At 41.4% G+C, this 20,708-nt stretch overlaps 4 protein-coding genes across 4 annotated transcripts; 2 read left to right on the top strand and 2 right to left on the bottom strand.

Moving 5' to 3' along the window:
• Positions 1-259: 259 nt before the first annotated feature.
• Positions 260-20,349, bottom strand: RB195_004032 (uncharacterized protein; the record flags this gene model as incomplete). Its single annotated transcript, XM_064177877.1, has 3 exons — positions 260-361; positions 19,526-19,714; positions 20,332-20,349. 3 exons carry the CDS (start codon positions 20,347-20,349, stop codon positions 260-262), a joined length of 309 nt encoding a protein of 102 aa, XP_064032978.1.
• RB195_004035 (uncharacterized protein) lies at positions 2,279-2,605 on the bottom strand (the record flags this gene model as incomplete). The annotated part of the gene is made up of 1 exon (XM_064177927.1): positions 2,279-2,605. One exon carries the CDS (start codon positions 2,603-2,605, stop codon positions 2,279-2,281), a length of 327 nt encoding a protein of 108 aa, XP_064032981.1.
• On the top strand, positions 8,376-8,979 carry RB195_004034 (uncharacterized protein; the record flags this gene model as incomplete). The annotated part of the gene is made up of 2 exons (XM_064177912.1): positions 8,376-8,523; positions 8,627-8,979. The coding sequence occupies 2 exons, from the start codon at positions 8,376-8,378 to the stop codon at positions 8,977-8,979; spliced, it is 501 nt and encodes a 166-aa protein (XP_064032980.1).
• On the top strand, positions 9,143-9,418 carry RB195_004033 (uncharacterized protein; the record flags this gene model as incomplete). Its single annotated transcript, XM_064177894.1, has 1 exon — positions 9,143-9,418. One exon carries the CDS (start codon positions 9,143-9,145, stop codon positions 9,416-9,418), a length of 276 nt encoding a protein of 91 aa, XP_064032979.1.
• Positions 20,350-20,708: the final 359 nt, after the last annotated feature.

Raw genomic sequence — 20,708 nt, 5'->3', positions numbered from 1 at the left:
TTTTCTGTACTGATAGATTAGGTTTGGAAGGTATTGTCTGGTCAAACAGACATTGAGGCTGCGGGGTGTATTTGGACAAACGATTCAGCTCCAAGCTGCACTGTTGGATCCCTAATTATTAAGTACGAACTGCACTAAGCTTCAGGTCGGTTCGAGCAGACATAGTTTGTGATCACAGAGTAAGAACGCAATCGCATGAGCGAAAGCGCGTAAATTGAATTCCTTCGGTTATTCAGTTCCCGTTACTATGCCGGATAGATTAACTTCTGCTTCCGAGTGCCAGTGAGAGCTCTGATTTCAAGACGTGTGGAGTGATCTGCATTCTCGCTGCCATTCTTGGATGCGGACTGCCGAGCGCTTCCTGCAAATGCAAGTTTTCCAATATCGAGATATACAGCACAACAGAGTTAACGGCGTTGGTGTTTCACAGTCTTCATGTGATTTGGTGATGTCCACTTCTGCTGAGGTTTTGTCATGCAAACTGCCTATAGTTCTCGATTTGGATACTGTTGCTGTTGCGAAAGTGGCATTTGGAAGGCAAAATAAGAAAGTCTTTTATTGCGCTTTTTTGACAATTCAATTCGAAAAAAAAACTTTCATGCCTTTGTGTTAACTTGATATAAGGTGGTGAAACTCGTCTAAATATAAAGTGTGAAATCTTGCGTTGAAAACATTTGATGGGTTGCAGCTGAATCCTTTAGCAAAGGTGAAATTGAAATCTTCTTAAATCATAATTCATATGGTGGAATACAAATTTTATGAGACTCAAACAGTTTCATGTGTGCTTGTTTGGGTGTCTCATGAGGCCATTAAATCTCTCGAATTTGATCCATTTGTTTATCGATCTATAACTTGTTGTTTATTTTGTACTAGGTAATTAGGAATATCTATGTGTTCAGAAATTTCTGTAGAAGAAAACTTCTGTAAAAAAAGAGCTAACGTGATTACGTTTGCAGGCATTTTGTGCAGGGAAGAAACCGTGAGTTAGCAAGATAAAGCTGTGATCATAGTAGGAACTAAAATACGAGTAAACCTGCGTATTGCGAAGACTAATCGCGAAATTTTCAACATTACCGCAATCAACTGGCATTTCTCGCACTGCTCAAACGTGGGATGTTGGACATCGATGCGGTGCAGATTTGAATAAGCTATTGCTTTGTAATGTGTGAGCTATGTTCTATTAATACTAAGCCATATTTTTATTTCAGTTAAAGGCATCACCCCACGAATCTGGAGTGGTGGGGATTTTATGTGACTTATGCCTATGCGGGGTCGTAGATTATGGGGAGAAGGGTGATCCCGTCCATCACTTTCTAATTGCCGTAAAAAAACGGCCTGGAAGATGCGGCTTCGAGCGTTCCGGGGCGCTATTTTGTACAATGAGTTCGACTGGAGCGCGCCAGCCCTGGTGCACGCGACGCATCTTCCAGGCCGTTTTTCACAGCAGTTAGGAAGAAATGGATAGAAAGGAAAGAATCACCCTCCTCCCCACAATCTACGATCCCGTATAGCCATAACCCACCTGAAACCCGCACCACCCTAGATTCGTGGAGTGATGCCTTTAAAGTTAGTTATTTAAAGTTATCATTACTTAATCGAGCAATTTTTGAGCATTAACACTTCTAGTAATCTAAGTTTCAAATAGCAAGAATGTAGCATGTTTGCACGTATACTATAGTTATCGGGTTGCTGGAATAAGACGTAAATGGAGGCATCTCTTTTTGGAGGTGAAAAATACACACAGAACTAACTAACTAATACAGTTCAAGTGAAAGAACTCATCGACGAGTTCGATAATTTGCACGTCCCCGCTGATTCCCTTTCGAGGCGACGAAGAGAGGAGTAGACTTTGTCCATAGGCTGCAGGTAGCTGCGATACAAGATTGATAACGTGTTGAGGTCTCACGCTGCCTTTCGTGAATATAACAGCATCGTTTTCATACTCCAGATCGGTCAAGGGGCACCTTGATGGTGCTAGGACGACGTCGGCAGGGCACTGATCGACTGTTCTTCGCGTGATGTCGTCGATGGCGAAGATGAACAAGAAGGGTCCTGACACAATGTCTTACTCAAGTTACCACTTCAAACGGTTTTGTACCTCCGGCTGGTGTTCGAACAGCAGCAGTTGTTCTTCGATTCTAGTCCTCGATCAGGCAAACGAATTTGCCGAGAATGCCATCGGCACGAAGATCGAAAGCAGATTTGAAATTCAGGAAGTAGCATTGGCTTCGAACGCTGCTGCCAGATTTTGGCCGCTCACCTGACGGTGAACATCTGATCAATCGTAGATGGGCCAGGACGAAAGTTTGTCTATCCATATTGAACAGATGGTCTTTGTCATCTCACGAATCCCAGAAAGAGAAAGATATTTTAGCATCTCTGCGCTAATTCCATCATGTCCACCAAATTTTCTATTTTTCATCTTTTGGATATAGGCCAGAACCTCCGACTCGGTCGGTGGTTCCTCGTTAACTGCATAGGCCGGTCTATCAAGGCACTCAAAATCAGGAACTGACGGAAAACATGAAGCAGAGATATTCGCTGCTGCTAATAATCTATCCAGATGAAGAAGAAGCACGCAGAGACCCATTGCCATAACGTGCATTCGTCCAACAAATAACGAATAACGACTAACAATTGTTCCAACTGCAATTACTTTTCAGATGTGTTGAAGAATACCATTGAAGAATGGCATTCTTCAACACATCTGAAAGAAAGAAGAATGCCTGAATCATTTTGAGCCAATGCTTTGAACATCTATCATTTTTTACTTCCAAAATATAAATTCCACACCTGAATAAAGCGAATTTTACAATCAAAGATAAGTTGAAACTAATTAGTTGAAACTAACGCTGGTTATTCCAGCGTTTATCTTGCCTTATTTCAGTCTGGTTTTCCTTGGATCAGATTTTGCAAGAGCTAGTCATGGTAACATGGAGATTCAGTATAGTGAGGGTTTTTGAACATCAGGTTGCCTAGGTGACTGACCGGTTACTGTAGAAACATGAACCTACCTTCATTTGAATTTGATCGTAATTCTGATAATGAACACACGGTAATGCTTGCATAAACCAAAAGTAAATACAAATTCTGGATACTTCCTCCATACCTCTTCAAAATCCCAGTGTCGTATTGAACTTTTTCCATTCCAGAGCTCACAGCCTTTAGTAGGTAATTAAAGGTAGCATACCACGAGTCTGAGGTGGGATAGTCATAAAAAAACAACGTGAGAATCGCTTCAGTTCCTATGAGATACGTTAAGTCGCTCCTCTGTGTTTCAGATCCCTTAGTAGTCCATTCATTGTATTCACCTAGATAAGCTGGTGAAAAGGTATCACTTATCTTTGACCGCTAGCACTTAAATGCGGCGCGTGCACAAGAGTGGTGCGTTGCAACTGAAATCGTAGTGAATAGGGCGCATTCTATGCCTTTTTTTTTACAATAATTAGGTAGAGGTGAGCAAATTCCACAGTTTAAAACTCCACCTCTAGTTTCTCCAACGTATTCTCTCACCTTCGTAGTATGCTGGCATTAATGATTACATTACATATGTCCATATCCAGCTAGTCTCCGTTAATCGAGGAAAGGCCATTATGACCCCCGAAATAGGATTTCTTGTGTGAGGTTTTTTGAGCGAGTTAGTATATGTGTCCCCGCCAAAGACCCCTTCTACTCATTAGTGCTCCGCCCATTTGGAACCAATTCTGCCAGTTCGTATCGGCTTTCCCTTCCGGAAAACCGCTTAATATTTATCTCAGTGGCTGTTCTCGGTGAATCATTCGAAAGAAGGAGTGAAGCGATGCCCACATGGGCTGATAAACTCGTTAATGCATCTAGTAAAGCCAAAAAAAAATCTTTTGTTCTCTACGGATTCCATTCCTAACCTATTTCGTTGTTTAGTATCACACGAAATTTATGATGAATAATATGCCGGACGACAGCGAAACGGGACGGCGCGAGGTGATTCCAGCAATTCATTGATTTCTTCCTCCGTTGTTTTCGCTGAGTTATTGCTTGTTTTGCCGGTGCCCAATGTTAGTGGCCGCGCAGGCGAAGTCACCAATAGCTGTTCCTATACAACTTTGAACTCAACTAATTGTGTTGTTCAAGGCAGCCAATATACATAATTGTTCTGGTAATTTGTTGGGTACACAATTAAACTAAGGAATACCTGCTCATTCCTAATCCTATTGGGCCAATCTATTTACTCATATATTCTCTTTTTTTTTACAAATTCTCTGGCTTTCTCGTTGAAGGACGTTGAATCCTAATGACTTTTCAGAAGTCTCCTTTCTTTCTTTAGCTAAGGCAAAAATTCTGCTATAGTAGTAGAAAATCAATCGTTTAATACGCTATGAATTGTCTTCGATATAATATTAACTGCTATTAATTGTGTAGCCAGTGAAATGTCAAGGAAATCATTGTGAACTAGCCAGAAGATGTGTAACTATATATAAATCCACAAAACTGTTTGTTATGCTCTAATGAAGGATAAAGTGCACGGCGTTGATCAATCGCTGTGGAGATCCGCCTACGCGTTCGACTTCAACTTAGACTTCGTTTGAGGTTTATGAACGAGCGTGTAGCCTTACAATGACTGCCAAGTCAGCGTTTCTATCCTCCCAGACAAGTCTGGTACCAATTTATCGACCCCGGAGGGATAAAAGGCTCGGTTTGCACTGGAACGGATTCGAACCCCCGATGGATCGTGCAGGTAGCAGAATCTCTAACCGCTACACTACTCCACAATACGCATAATTGAGTATTCGTCTGTCAGTTGTACTCTAATAACATTATTATTTCTGAGGGCCCATTTTTGCAGAATTTACTCGCCCACTTCGCTTGCAGCGTATCTCCATTTTGAGGTGGTGCAGAACCCACAACGAGAGCGGAGAGTTCGGATAGTACATTGAACACAACTTTGAATAGAAGATAGAATAGAACTCAGCGTGATTCCACTCATCGTATCCTACCCGTCGTAGAAAATGGCTTGGAAGGAGCCGCTTTTTTACGGCGGTTGCAGTTGCACCTTGTGCACGCGTCGTGTCCACGAACGAGCACACGAAAATCAGTTATGTGTTCTCAGCGACCTACTCAAGTAAAACCAACGAACAGGGTGCTGAGCGGACCGTCACATGTACATAGAGCGGCATTCTTACATACCTCTTTGGAAATAAAGCGGTTCCAACGCCATTTTTTTTACGACGATTAGGAAAAGATAAGCGGAGCCACGCTGATTTCCGCAATCCGCTACCCGAAGTCTACACTTTTGCTGTGAGTTCCGCACCATGTCAAAATAGTGATACGCTGCCTCTAATCTGTAACCCGTGGGAGTGAAATTCGCACCACAGATCGCTTCATATAATGATGAGAGCCTGACATGGAAGAGAGCGTGGTACAGCAATGTAGCGAAAGAATGGGGTGCAGGAAACACTAGAACCACCGAAGCGAGTATTAAAAGAGTATTAAAATGAATGTACAAGAGTATTAAAAGAGTATTAAAATGAATGTACAAGTAACATGTACGTACACTTGTACGAAGATCGCAAACCAGGAAAATCAAATATGACTTTACTGGACTGACTGAAAAGAGATGACAACACCGAGTGAGCACCGTCTGGGATACTAGAGAAGAACTTTTTCTAGAAACGTACAACTGGAGAGGAGTTCCTATCTTTGGCAGGACAATGTAGAAGTGAATCTTCTGCATAGCCTCGGATTGGATGTCTACGAATGAGAATAAGTGCTGGGTTCGACCTCCGTAGCTGGCGCTTTGGCGCTAGCCTACAAAAGAAAAACCGTTGGTTTCTTCGTGCCTTTGAAGGAGTTCTACAAAGAACATCTTTCCCTCTGCAAAATAGTTGTTTTCGACTTCAGCATTAGGATTCGGAAGATACGGTTGAAGAACCCCTTGTTGGGACAAGCAGTTAAACGAATGCAATTTGGTTCTTCTGCACGCTTGATGTCAGAGTCATCAGATGGAGAGTACCATAACGAGATCGACCACATCGCTGTTAGTAAGTGGCTTAATAACAGGAGAGAAAGTAACCAAATTAGCAAGCAAAGGTTTCCGATGACCATAATCCCCAATGGTGTCTATTTGGGCGTTTTCCCAATCCCTTGGGAAAACATCCAAGTGGACACCAATGGCGATAAATTGGCTCGAAGAATATCCTTACGTGAATGTACAAGGGATTTCTGTTTTCTTTTAACCTCCAAGAAACGCTTGCCTCCCGAATTAATATGCCGCACAGGCCAGACGCAACCCTAAAAGAAGATTCTAAAGACTTTACAGCAGTATTTTCTGCTTTTAATTGGTTATGTCCTCAGCAAGCGTAACCAATCGCAAATGATCTGCTAGAGTTTGCAAAGAAGATCGAGAGTGTGCAAAGTGTAAAGATCGTTTTAATAACTTAATCGCTCGATTGTTGGAAGTATTTTTTTTTTATCTTATACCTGTTGTCTGAGAAATACACAATTTCGTGAGAACCAAATAAGAAACACACACTTTTGAACTGATTTTTTGCTAGAATATAAGTGAGAGATTACGTACTCAATGTCTTCTTGTCCCTTTTTTTCAGCTTCTGAGAAAAAATCGCGCAGGAGATCGACGAATGACAAAAGCAGGAATTTTGGTGACTTAAGGATCAGCACACAGCTACTTTAACTCAGCTGCATCAATGTTTTGTTTGATCGAAACAAATAGCTTATGTAGCACTTCCTTAAAGCCGTTTTCTTACGTAAAAGTTGTCGTAATTAAAAGCTCCTCTTTTTGAGATGATTATAGTACTCTAGTTGCTATTAGTTATCTTGTTCCTATCATAATTATTGTTTCCATTTCTGCTAACGAAAATTTATTCACTTGTTTTCAGTGAAAGTGTTTCGCACTTGAAGGAATGAAAGTGACTCCAGGGTCAAGCCTATGTTTTGTGATTTTCCCATCGGAGATCGTTAGTGGGGGGTAAGGAAAGGGGTCGTAAAGGGGTTGGACAGTGGTAGATGGAGCATGATAATCCGGACAAAGCTCTGTGTAGCACTTGTACTATATTTATAACATTTATAATACATGAAAGGATAAAAAAGATAAAGCTTCTGGCGTTAATCAATCCGCTTGGGATGCGCCCCCACGTTCACTTCAATTAAGAGTCGTTTGAGGTTAACGAACGTGTAACTAGCCTATACAATGACTTAGGGTGGCTAGCCGATGTGTCAAGTCAGTGTTTTTATCCTCCCCAACAAGTCTGGTACCAATTTGTCGACCCCGGAAGGATAAAAGGCTAGGTGAGCACTAGGGTGGATTCGAACCTCCGATCGATCGTACAGAAAGCGGAACCTCTGGCTGCTACACTACACCCGCCCCATAATACATAATATATTTATAATATACCAGCCTGAACGTTCGGCTGAAGCCGGACTTCAGGCTTTTTTTGCTGTTCGCTTCGCTCGCCTTCACGGATCAATAAGAAATAACAGCAGCGACATTTTTGTAAAATTAGAATAGCTTTTTCCTATCAACGCTTTCTTCAATTTTTTTTTACCCGAAAATTTAAGCATGGATGAGAGATTTTCCCTAAACTCAGTTCTATATTTGGAGAACAATCAATCTTGATTTTACATCTATGTTTCTGTCAAACCTCCACAATTTGGAAACTTCATTCGAAGTATGATTTTCCTCCGTTCTCAGCTATTAGTAAAGAATGATGTGCTACCATGAAATAACGTGAATATCACTATCGTAGTGATAAAAATAACGTTCTACATCAGGTCGCGTAAACTGTTGGCTACTATGTATTGCATTTAAGCAGCCGTTCGTACGTGCGTTTCCTTTTTTTGAAGAGAGGATGTTAGCAGCATCAGAAAGACATGCTAGGAAATGCAAGGAACCACAGAAACACATTTTACCGCTTTGTGGATCTGCGCACCAATCCGACGCAGGGGAACCCGTCTTATCTCATTTTACAGTTATCTTGCTCATCGGGTGGCCCCCACAAGTCACTGTATAGGCCAACACGCGTTTCAAAACCTCAGCGATTACGAATTCCAGTAAAACGCCTTGCGCCTCTCAAGTAGATTGATACGCTAGTGACTTAATCCTTTTACTTTACTTTTAGATGTACAAAAAGAAACGTTTAGAAACCGAAAAAAGTAAAGAAATATAGTATAGAACATTTTTTAAAACTCTTCATTCCCATAACTGGATGGGTGGTTCCAATTCAACAAAACAGAACAAGATAATAAACAGTTCCACTCATATTTCAACTTTCATCTAAATAAAGTTCATAAATAACTCCATATTATCTACACTTTTATCCCCAGCCACTTTCCTTTCTGGTTCGATTCAAAAAGCGCATCATAAGACCTCCAGACGCAGCGAAATGGGTGAGGCGTCTCTGCATGTTATTTCTATGGTTTTGAAACGGATTTTTCTGGACGGACTTATTAATCTCGGGAAGGAACAACGAGCAAACTGGCTTCCATCCTGCAATTCGAACACCAGCCGGATGTACAAAACCGTCCGAAGTGGTAAGTGGAGTAAGGCATTGTGTCGGGACCCTTCCTGTTCAATTTCGCCATCGATGACGTTATGGGAAAAGCAGTCGATCGTGTACTGTCAACATCGTCTTAGGGCCATCATGGTGCCCCTTGACCGATCTCGAATATGCAGACGATGTTGTTATATTGACGGAAAGCAGCGCAAAACTTCAACATGTTGTCAACCTTGTATCGAAGCTACCGGCAGCCTATGGACTACGTCTACGCCCTGATGAATGCAAGCAGATGTGGATCTCTTTGAGATCTCGAACGGAGATTAGGGTGGATGGAGTGCCGATCGAAGTCGCCAATGAGTTCTGTCAGGTGGGCTGCATGCTTAAGAGCAACGGCGGCTACGCGAAAGATATTCGACAAAAATGCGCTAAGGCCACTTCAGCACTTAACTCCCTAACAAAGTCTGTGGTCGACCCCTATCACCAGCGATAGCGATACGGAAAGGCTGCTTGGCTACTTGTCGTCGAGAGTATGCCACAATGAAGGCCTTTGCGCAGAAGTCGATGTGGTGCACCGGCGGATGACATGTGGAAGGCATTAACATCTTGCACCACTGAAAGTAACTACAAAAATTTGCCTTCGCTTTTTTGGACATATGTTGAAGAGACCAGCAAATCGCTTCGTTCAACGAGTTGTGAAGAGTTCGTCCGGTCCAAACTGGAAAACGCCACATGGCCGAAAATGGAAGTTCAAGCGAGACGTAAGGTTTCCCAGGTTATGGAATAATATGGAAAAAGTGGAAAACGGATGTATGGAAAACGAAATGATTGATTCTGTGCAAGCTTCCGTAGAAGATCGAGAACGATGGGCAGAGATACTTTCAAGGATGACAGACCTCGGCGAAGATGCGGACAATCGCGTCGGGCGATAATATTAGCCTGCCGATTAGGTCAAGTAAGCCAAAAGATTGGTCACGCTCATACTCGTAGTCTACAAACTGAACTTTATGTTGTCCCATGGAGGCTCTAATACCGCCAGTTTGCTATATCCTGCCATTAAAGGCATCACCCCACGAATCTGAAGTGGTACAGATTTCAGGTGGAGTATTCGTATACGGGATAGCAGATTATGGAGAGGGGTGTGATTCCGTCCACTTCTTCCTAATTACCGTAAAAAAAAACGGACCGGAAGGTGCGGCGCATGCACAAAACTGGTGCGCTCCAAACGAACTCCTTGTAGAAAATAGTGCGCCGGAACGCTCGAAGCCGTATCTTCCTAGCCCACGGCACGGCAACTAGGAAGAAATGAACGGAATCACCCTTCTCGCAATAATCTACGATCCCGTATACGAATACTCCACCGGAAATCCGTACCACTTCAGATTCGTGTGGTGATGCCTTTAAGGTAGAACCTGAGTTGGATGTTACCCACAAATGCGACTTCTGTGAGTTCCTATTCTCAGGGTCAAGCGTATGTGAATGGAGGGTAGCACGGTAACCAGAACAAAATATTACGTAGTATTAGGTAATTAAATACAATATAAAACATACAAAAAATAATATTGAACTACATAAGTAACAAAATATTATATTTAGTTCCAGGCGTAGGACAGGATGGATGCCCCAAAATTTTGTTTTGAAAATGTATAACGTGTTAACAAAGTAAGAATGAGACCTCGTAGGTTCGACACCAGGCTGAGACAAATTTTTGCAAAAGAGTTGGAAATTTGAAACCACTTCTTAAGGATGAGGAATTTAACTAAAGCAGAAAAATTTTAGGTAGTTTTTCAGAAAAGAAGGTTTGCCACCAGAATTAGTGATGTCGCTGTTTTTCCACCCTCCTGGTCTTGTTCGAATTTTGAGTGGACAAAATTTAAAATTTTACAACTTTCATTAGATTCGTCCCATCTGCATTTTGAGAGAAAGAGACGGTCCAGACGAGAGAAATTTTGCACGTGGGGGTTTCGTTATTCCATATATTCCAATATATGGGTGATTTTTTAAAACGCCGCCTCCTTTTTTCGTAATGGGAAAACTTGCCAAATTCCCAATTTTGGCTCTCAGAGAGTGTGTGATCTTGAATAAAATTCACTAATTCAGAGTAACCTAGAGCGAAACAAATCATCTAGTATGTAGCCGATTATTTTCTTTATCAGGCGCTGCATCAATCGATTTCCAGGGCCTCGCCGTTTTTCCAAATTTCTGATGGTACAAAGATGGGAACAGTTTCCCAATCTTTGTCCCATCAAAATTCCAAAAAGACTAGGAGGTGGGAAAGGAAACGATATGATTGTTTTTAAGGCAAACTTTCGTCTCTGAAAAACTATTTAAGATTTTTCATTTGGTTCTTTTGTGACAAAGTTATTAGCGATCTCTCAGGCATAACAGTGTGCACAGAATTTCTTTTGGTCTTTTTTGGTCATCAAATTCTAATAAATCCACTTTTAAACTGCTGAGCATTGCGTACAATCAGATCCCTCATCTCTTGGAAGCGGTTTCAAATCTCTAGCTCTTTTGCAAAAATTTGACTGACGCGGCGTCGAAGCTGCAACATCCCATTGTCATATTGTAGGAACAAAATGTCAATTTCTTCGTTTTTTTCAAATTCCTCCGCAATTCGACCTATGCACCTGACTCTTCCCTTTTTTGTCGTATTTTGTCCTTTAATCAGGATTTAAAGATATTTCATACATTTTAGAATATAAATAGAGTAGATCTTTATAGTACAGTTATAAATAGTTGGAAGGAGGCATACCACATCTTCAAAAAAATCACGTACCGTGGACCTAATCCGTTGCACGAATCACTTTTGGTGCTCAATTCGAGGCGTTCGTGAGAAATTATGTTTCTTGTGGCTGCAGGTTAGCTCATCGTCATCATTTTTTTCCAACGTACTGGTGTCAATGTATGGTACATCGCCCGCTACACAGCCAAGATGTGTTTTAATTTGATTTCGCGACAAGGCAGACATCCTCTTTTAATTTCTCACTGAAACTAAGGCGTCCGTAAATCATTTCGATCCGGAAGCCATGATTACACGTCTCTGCTGTCCATGTTCCTTCACAGATAATAAAAGCGACAAACAACTGCATACAACTGCGTACTTCGCGTCGCTACTAGTTATGGCTTATTCATAGTTCACAAAACCACTCAGTGTTGTACATATTTATATAGCTTATGCACACGAAGTCAGGTGTGATTAGTTATTAATATGTCTCACGAGCGCGAGTAGACAGAAATAAGTGTATAGGATGCTTCCACACAGGTTTCGAGAGTTCTCAAATTTTTGTTTGTCACATAATTAACCATAGACGGATGTAGCGCAGCCTTTAAGTAATTCAGCTATGAGAGCACTATCGATACTTTGAAGTCGTGCCATTGCCAAGTGAGGCTTTCATCTTCAGGTGTCATTACATTGGTACAATACTTGTCTGGGAAGATAAAAACATTGACTTGACCCATCGGGTCTCCGCAATTCTAAAACTGCTGACGCGCTCATAAATCTCAAACGGCTCTGAACTGAAGTCGAACGCGTGATCGCGTTCTCATGGGTACTGATCAACGCAATGTACTTCATCCTCTTATCATGCTTTTTTCTTTCCACTCCCCTCTCGTCTCATCTCAACTATGTATATTGGCTGTATATTGGCTCTTACTTAATCCTCTAATTGAGTGAGGTTGTAGTTGATTTTTTAGCATAACTCTCTTTGATATGAGATGAGAGAGTGAATGACTCTTCTGAAGATCTGTTTCCAGGGAATTCTAGAAACTGGCCTCTGCTGAGTGTTTTCTTATTAGATATTTGTTATGTTATTATTGATATTATATATTATTGGTCCATCAGAAACGATTTTTTACTTTTCCAGTTGCACATATTTTAAATTTTCCTTTGTTTCTACTCGGATCTAGATGCCTGTAGGATTACATTTTCTGAAAGAAGCGGTTCTTTGTTCTTTCTTCTACATTAACAAGTTACTCCCATTTTCGTCTCTATCTTTGAACTTCCCCTCTTCCCCACAAATAAAGCTTCCACAGAGTCTCCTACACTGCGATAGTTTGCATCAAGACAAAAAGAAAATCAGTTTAAAATTTCACAACCATAATGCAAAACTGACATCTTTGTCTGAGAGAATGAGCTGAAACAAAATGAAAATGAGCTTTTGATGTATATAATTTTTCCAGAATTTTTCAAATGCTTGGGAATTTCAATACAAGGTATGCACGTAACTTGTAGGTTATCTTCGAGATGAATTTCGTCGAAAGCTACTTTCGTGAAAATCTTTTCAGAGACGATGCGGAAAAGAAATCGTCGTGCAAAAGAGTTTAAAAACTGGAAAAAAAATTTGAGTAGCTCCATTCCTAATTTGACCATTGTTTCTGGTGTAACATATTTATGGTGCAACGAGATGGAGGAAAAAACTACCGTATAGGTGATTTTAAATTGAAATTTAAATTTAATTTTATGATTGAAAGGTGGTGGGGAGATAAAAACGAGAACTCTGGAGATAATAAACACCTCCTGTATGAACTTATGAGAGAAAAACATTACCTACGTTATAAAATCAATATTAATCTAGTGAATATAATTCAACTTTACCTTATAAATTAACACTTTACATAAAAGGCATCTCCCCACGAATCTGGGGTAGTGCGGGTTCCAGGTTGGTTATGCCTATATGGAGTCGTAAATTATGGAGAGAAGGGTGATTCCGTCTTATTCTTCCAAATTGCCGTAAAAAACGGCCCTGAAGAAACGACTTCGAGCGTTCCGGCGCGCTATTTTCTACAAGGAGTTCGACTGGAGCGCGCCAGCCTTGTGCACGCGCCGCATCTTCCGGGCCATTTTTTGCGGCAATTAGAAAGAAATGGACGGAGTCACCCTCCTCTCCATAATATACGACCCCGTATAGGAACTCTCCACCTGAAATCTGCACCACCCCAGATTCCTGGGGTGATGCCTTTAACTCAAAACCAAAGAGATGGTCGCTCTCTCATGGAACTAATGTGAAACCATTGGAAGATTGCCAGATTTTTGACTTCTCTTTGAGTACATGTAGAACTAAAAAAATAATAATAAAAACTAAGAAAATCAAAGTTGTGCGCTTCAAACAACCATTAATTAACTGTAGTAAATATGAGAATCATTCTTGATTGTTTTTACAAATTTCGCGGTACTTCCGATAATTGGCCAGTAAGCATTGAAATGAGCTTTTGTAATTCCCACGAAGAATATAGGTAAATTAAGACAAGATATTTATGAAGAATTCAACAGTGCATGTGATATTTTCAAGTGAAACTAAGTGGCTTTAAAACGTACGTTGAAATCAATGCACACATCAGTCAATTTGTTCAAGAATATTTGTAAAAACTGTAAGGAGCTCGAATTTTAGGGAGGGAACGAATTTCATTCCGACCCTTCCAAGAATCTAAACCGATACTACCTCTGTCCATGATCACTTCATTTTTCTATTTGTTGCGTAAAATAACTTCTCCCATTGAATGTTACGCTCTGTTGATTGAGATGGCTTCTCAGAGACACCAGCGAATGGATGCGCATGTGCTTTTCTGTAAGGCTTTGTGGTTTACAATCTAAATGTTCCCGGTTTGTTCCAGCTCCAGATGATTCTTTGACAAATTCCCTTTTTGTATTGCAGAAAATGTTCTGAGCGTGTAATTCTTAGCAACATTTTTTCTTTTCAGCTTTTCGACTAAACCAAACAATTCGCGCATATCTTTGCCTACTCTATTGTTTCTTGGGTGCATGTTTACAACGTACAGAATCCCACTGTTCGTACGTTTTTGGAGACTAAGATAGTTGCGATCTTCAATGCCAGTAGCTACTATAAAAAAACATTTCCCCGATAGTGAGGATTTTTTGAGTGCGCTCAACTGCCACATAAGGCCAGCGACAAGTCCGTCAACGAACAATGGCGATGCGATTCGATTATATAGGCTGAGCAGCAGTGGCAGCATTTGGATGAAGGGCGATGTGAGTCAGTGCGAGTGCGAGAGTCAATAGCCGAGACGACGCCGAGTCTCACTGCACCTCTCACCTCTTCCCACTCGCGTTCTCATCGCTGGTAAGCGATCAACCAGTTTGTCGGAGGACATCAGTTGTCGCACAGCAATCGATTTCACACTCATTTCTCACGTTATACATGCTGCGCCTGCCGTGTATAGATCTATGAGCGCTTCACTTTTTTTCGTTGCGTTTACTTAGCAGATTAATCTGCTATTGTTACATTCGACGGGATAGGAGCGGGTAGGTAAGAGATTTGCAGCTCGTGCAGTCAACCAAAAGGAGCTAGTAGCGTTCGAGGTTTTCGGCAGTGTATAGAATATTCATAATCATGCGCAGTTTCCAGAAGTGCTGCAAGATCTTCCCAGCGTCTGTATTCTATTATCGCCTTTTTTTGCATGCAGAGAAATAAATTGTCTTTGCGTTTAAAAACAGCACTTCCTCATCGTTGTTGCGGTGTCAGCGGTTGTTGTTGTGTAAGCTGTTGTAATGTATGAAAATTATTTAACAGCATCTTCAAAGACGTTCTTTCTACAGAAAAAATCTAAAAATCTATGTGGTCAACCGTACTGAATCCTTCACAAAACGTAATAAGTTTGGGTGGCTGACCTTTGCCTAACCTTCTTAGATCCCGCTCAGACTCACTTTTGTAAGAAGCTTCTGCGGCAAAACAGACACTGTACAGAAGCGATAGTAGTATGTAGGGAAGTACTGAAGTAGAAAAGACAGCGTCTTTGAAAAAGTGCCTGAAAAAGGTTTAAACACAGGAGAGTATGTGTAAGATGACAAACCATGGGAAATGTTAACGAACCGCATACTATGACTGAATTAGTTTTTTTTTTGGAGATCTTTCATCCTATGATCAGTCTGTCTGTTATCAACTACATTGAGAGCTACTCTTCTGCATTATATTTTTGTTAGGGAGTAATCGCGTTTGGCAGACGATAGGAATTCTTTAACCGCACCTATTTTACTCCTCACAACCGGAAAAGTCCAGTTGTTCTGAAGAAAAATTGTTTCTGAGTTGTTTGCCACCAAAGCTCTTGCAGCTCTTCTCTCTCGCTTTTACTTACTATCATTCTGTGCTTTTTCCAAAAAATTCCGGTCATTCTGGAAAAATTCATTATTAGTTGCTTCTCACGAACGCTCTTGCAACTTTACTTGTTATCGTTTTTTTTTTTCGCAGAGTTCTACCATTTTCGAGATGAAGATTCTGTGACTACTATGCGCTCTTCTCATGGTTCAGCCATTCCGTTGCAAAGCCTTTTTTACACAGACTCTTTAAAGCCCATTCTCTATCTTTATTCATCTTACGCATGTAAATGGCTAAACTCTGTCCTTCTATAAGTCCGAACTTTGTACAGTGTACTCATATGTTCTAGACGCATTTCAGAATAAAGTGGAAGCAAACTTGACCCTTTTTTTGAGAAATGAGTTTTGTAAGGAAATCAATTAACGATGTCCTTCAATTTCCAAAGACATTTTTCAACGGAAAGAGCATTACCTCATGATTCAGAGATCTCTACTAGATATCTAGTCCGTAAAAAACACGAACCCTAGATCAACCCCGATTTGATGCGTTCGAACCTAATATTTTTCTGATATAATATTCATACAATCTAATTAAAATGGAATGTGAGATGGAGAAAATGGAGCATTTTTGAGATCATTTGTTTTTCCTTTCTTCATTTAATCGAGGTAAGACCGCTGAAACTGAGACTGATGTCGCATATGAACAAGGACCAATATTTGGAAGTTGCAAACCCCGCTGTGCTCCGGGGTTTGAAAAGAGGAATTTCGACGTCGAAGGAGTTGGAGGACGTCCAATTTCGACCAATTCTCGTGGGTTGAGGAAAAATGTATTTCGATTTTTCCTTCCCAATATTTCGGAGCAAAAAAACCGCTGCGAATTAATCGAAACTATACTTGCTATTGTTGTTCTTTCCATCGTTCTATGAGTTTTCAACACCCCATGTTGGTTTTTTTTTTCATATTTCAGAAATTTTTGGTGCGTTTTTGTGTTTTCGCGGTTACTTTCTTCTGAAAAGTTTCTATGTCCCATTCGATGTCCTCTATACACAGCTCAAATTTCTCCTTCAGACGCCTCATCACCTCGACTAAATGCGAAGAGGTGGTGTCGGGCATGCTACTTTTCGACCACGCTACATTTTAGCTTTGCGGTCTGAAATTTCAACAATCAACAAAATTAAGATTCAAAACATTAATTTCATGTAGCATTTCCAATACTTCTTCCTTTCACGTGCACTTTTAAGTTGGAAAAAACCAAAACGAGTTCTTTCTAAATCCACCATTTCACGAACTAAGACGATCTCCACAAGAGTGGTTCCATTTCTATGTTTCTTCGTTTGTCTTACTTTTCTCTAAATACATATATTCAGTATTCTTATACGTGATATATACACCTAGCTTCCTTACACAATACACTCAATCAAAAGAAGTCGAATTCACTGCAGTCTTCGGATTTCTTTTCAAAGGCTTTCTCCGTCACCCGTGGAAGTCATTTCAGACTATTTTGTTTTAATAATGTTCTAGGTCAATTATACTTTGCTAAAAGGTAGTCGCCTATGTTCATGAAGACATATCCGCTCGCAGAACTTTCGTATATGCTTTTAACTGATTTCCTTGAGCTGTAGCCAAGATTGGTATCGATCTTTATTAAACAGCGGCTAACGTTTCGGCGATATCGCCTTCGTCAGAGCCTGGAAAACTCAAAGCCATTAGTGACCTATCCCCTCAAGCGCCTCATCACCCTACAGACAGCACCCAAACGGTAAGCAAACTCAAACAGCAACACATAGGCTAATACTTACCTCATTAGCTAGACTTGTTAACTCAGCAGACCACCACGTACCACAACTACGAGTCACAAGGGTTTTATATAGGGACCTCACGGCCCGCCCCGTAGATCAAAACCCGCATAGGTCTTGATACGGGGATAACTCGTTTGTGATCGCAATGCACTCATCCTTCTTGTTCATTTTTGGACTATTCTCGGCAATGGAGAAGCACGGAACTACAGAGGTGCAAAGAAGTATGGAAAGAAAGATACACAGTGAGAGTTATCGAATTTGCTCCCTTCCGAGCAACTACATTTCCCGATTCGTACGACCAGCTTTTTTTCATCACTTTCTTGCGCTCCATATTCATTAACCTGCTTCAAAACTGCCAACATTATTTGGAAGTTTCCCATGGAGACAAATTAGGATAGAGAAAACTTGGAACTCGACGAAAATGGATTATCCTCACTTCCGTTACATTTGAGAGGAAATTTTATGATGTAAGGTGATCTCAAATTAGTAACTGTGCCGAAAGCAAGAAGTCACCACGTGAAGTATGAGGAAAAGAAGCATCCGATGGCTTCAGATTACGTATATGAAATTTCTCATTGAAAACTGGAAACATTCTAGCAAAATTTCCATCAGAAAATTCAAAAAAGTATATCTGATTTTCCAAAACAGCTTATTTCAGCTCTTGAGCTATATCTTACAGTTTTTAAAAAGTTCCGTGATCATTGATAGACATTAGGATCCTTCTCAGTGGACTTGCGATGCAGCATATCAGCAGATCGGTGCTGAGTAAAGTCAGCAAAGCAGCGACGACGGTGAATCTCCGTAGGATACATTCCATCTTTAACTGCACACTCAAGGCATGATAGTGGGCATGTAAGGAACTCTACGAAAGTCTAGGAAGGTTTGGTTGACTTGAGACTATTTCGAACAATTGACCGTGCAGTCGTAGTAGACAATGTTAGCATGTCATGTCGTACATGTCGGTAACCGGACATAGTGTAAAGAAAGGGTACAGTTAAATGAAGGAGAAAAATGGAGTTGGGGGACTCAGTTGCGCTCTTATTTCTAGGGGTACCCAGTTGCGCCCTTACTTTTATTTCTCCAACTTCTTTTTTCCTCTAAGTACTTTTAGCTTACATGTCATAGATCCTCTAAGGCTAATGCTTAGGTCTTAGGGCCGCGACTAATTTAGTTATTTGCTTGGAGAAATAAGAGCGCCACTGAGTGCCCCCTTCCCCAACTACATTTTGCCCAGATGAAGTGCATGTCTTTGGTCCAAGAGAGCATCAAATTCTTCATTGAACAACATGTAATTATGAGCGACCACGCTCAAATACCCTACAACGTTTAACGGATGTGAGCGTAGGCATATATGCAGCAGGCCATTGCGCTGCGTTTGCCACCTAGCGGGAGAGACTGAGCCTCGAGTCCATTGATTGCCCGCTTGCTGACGAACTCAGCGCGTACTTTTGCGCTCGCATACGTGTCGCAGCAGATCAACAAGGCCGCTTCCACCAGTTTTGCAGGTAAATTGGGGGGATTTGAGTGTGATCGCACATTAGTCTCATCGCTTGATGGCTTCCTTGACGCCTCTAAGATCTTAGTTTGTAGGGATTCAATTTCTGTCCTTGTTTTTCCAATTGTGCAGGGTTAGCGCTCGTTATAATCGAAGTGAAGTCTGAAAATGCGCTCCAGAAGAAAATTAACTAGATACAGTTACACAAAAAGTGATGAAGAAATTCAATCAGTGCAGTCTCTCAGGAGATGCTCTAGAATCCAAAGGAAGTTCCGAAATGGTGAAGAAGGGTTCTCTTCGTATTACGACTAGGAAATATGCTAATCGTGCACGACTACACAAAAAAGCAAATCCGTATGAATTAAGTTCTCTTGAAGCGACCTATGAGTGAAATAAACAATAAAGCCAATGAAAAAAAGACTTCACTAAGAATGTGTAATTCTATCCATACTTTATTCTACCACAAGAGGTGGAAGTGTAAAAAACAAAAAGAAAATGGTATTAGGAGATTCACGCGTAGTGCAGAGAGCTCAATGCAGGACAGTAAGCATTGCGCAGTGGAAGCAGCTCTCAGCACCTCGAATGGGTTTTTTTGTGGAAACAACGAAAGAGATTGTGAAATATCAACGAACACGCTCAAAAGAACCACACAATGATCATCTACAAATAAGAGAGAGCAAAGAGCAAGACTCACCTCTGATAGTTGATCTGGGCGTTGCCCCCATCGGACGCCGAGAGGTATCGGCTTGTATCGTGGTCCATGGTGCCGTCGTCCCATATGTTCATCGGGCGGGTATCCGTTGGTTAAGGTTCTCCCAGTGCTCCAGGCTCTTATGAGCCCAGCTGCGAGGTGCCTCGCTTCCAGTGTTGGAGAGCTCCGCCCCTAAGTGTAATATTACGGTATCGATTAACTTACTTACATCAATTACACCTCCCCCCTTACTTGAAGTCCGTGCTGGACTTCTACATATCTAAAAAAAAAACTTGCCACCGGGGATGAACATCAAAATGTCTCCATGGTCCGCCAAAATGCATGGACAGTGCTCAAGACGGCAAAGACATGATGAATAGATGCGTCATAAATGCAAAACAATGGCTGGGTGACCGCTATGAAAAAGAGGGATAGAGTCTACGCTCTCATCTGCTATTAAAGATCCCTCAGAAAAATCGAGATGTATGCAGAAAGAACTGGTATGACTATCGTCCGAATCCCGGCGAATCGAATGCTGACTAGACGACGCGTCATATTTTGGATCATTAGGAAAGGGGAAGGAGGTTCCGGATGTGTGCACAAAGGAACTAAGCCTGATGAAGGCCAGACCCTGGCAGTGAAAAAAACTGGCCACGGAGCTAATAAAGAAGTTCGCCGTATCCTGGCAAGAAGGTGGTCGGACCGAGGATTTGTTCATGTCTCCCGCCTCATCGGAGAACATCCCGCGACCGAGGGGACTCCCAGAAGAAGCTGTACTGGAAGAAAACCGGATCGCGGTTAGAACGTACCTTACCATCGGTGAACATAGTAGACTGGAAATCGGCCGGATCTCGACCGAGGAGAGAAAAGCTAGACTGATCATCGGCCGGATCCCGGCACAGAGAGGAACTAAATTTAGATTCTGCCGGATCCTAGCAAAGAGACGAAATAGAGTTGAGATCTGCCAGATCTCTGTTTGAAACTAGCTTTGAAATCTGCTGGATTCCGGCAAATAGGAATGCAACAAAATCAGAATAGTTATTTCTGTACACAAAGAAGATGAAGAGATAACCGAAACATGCACGAAGCAACTAATGAGCAAGTGAGCAGCATAGTATGAGAGGTTCCTAGAGGAGTCGAAGAGGACAGCCCAAAAACGGAGTTTGCGAGCTCTTCGTTTCGTCTC

This window comes from Necator americanus, chromosome I (assembly GCF_031761385.1).
Source record: "Necator americanus strain Aroian chromosome I, whole genome shotgun sequence".
In the NCBI taxonomy this organism is placed as follows: domain Eukaryota; kingdom Metazoa; phylum Nematoda; class Chromadorea; order Rhabditida; family Ancylostomatidae; genus Necator; species Necator americanus.
This window is presented reverse-complemented; position numbering and strand designations above follow the sequence as displayed.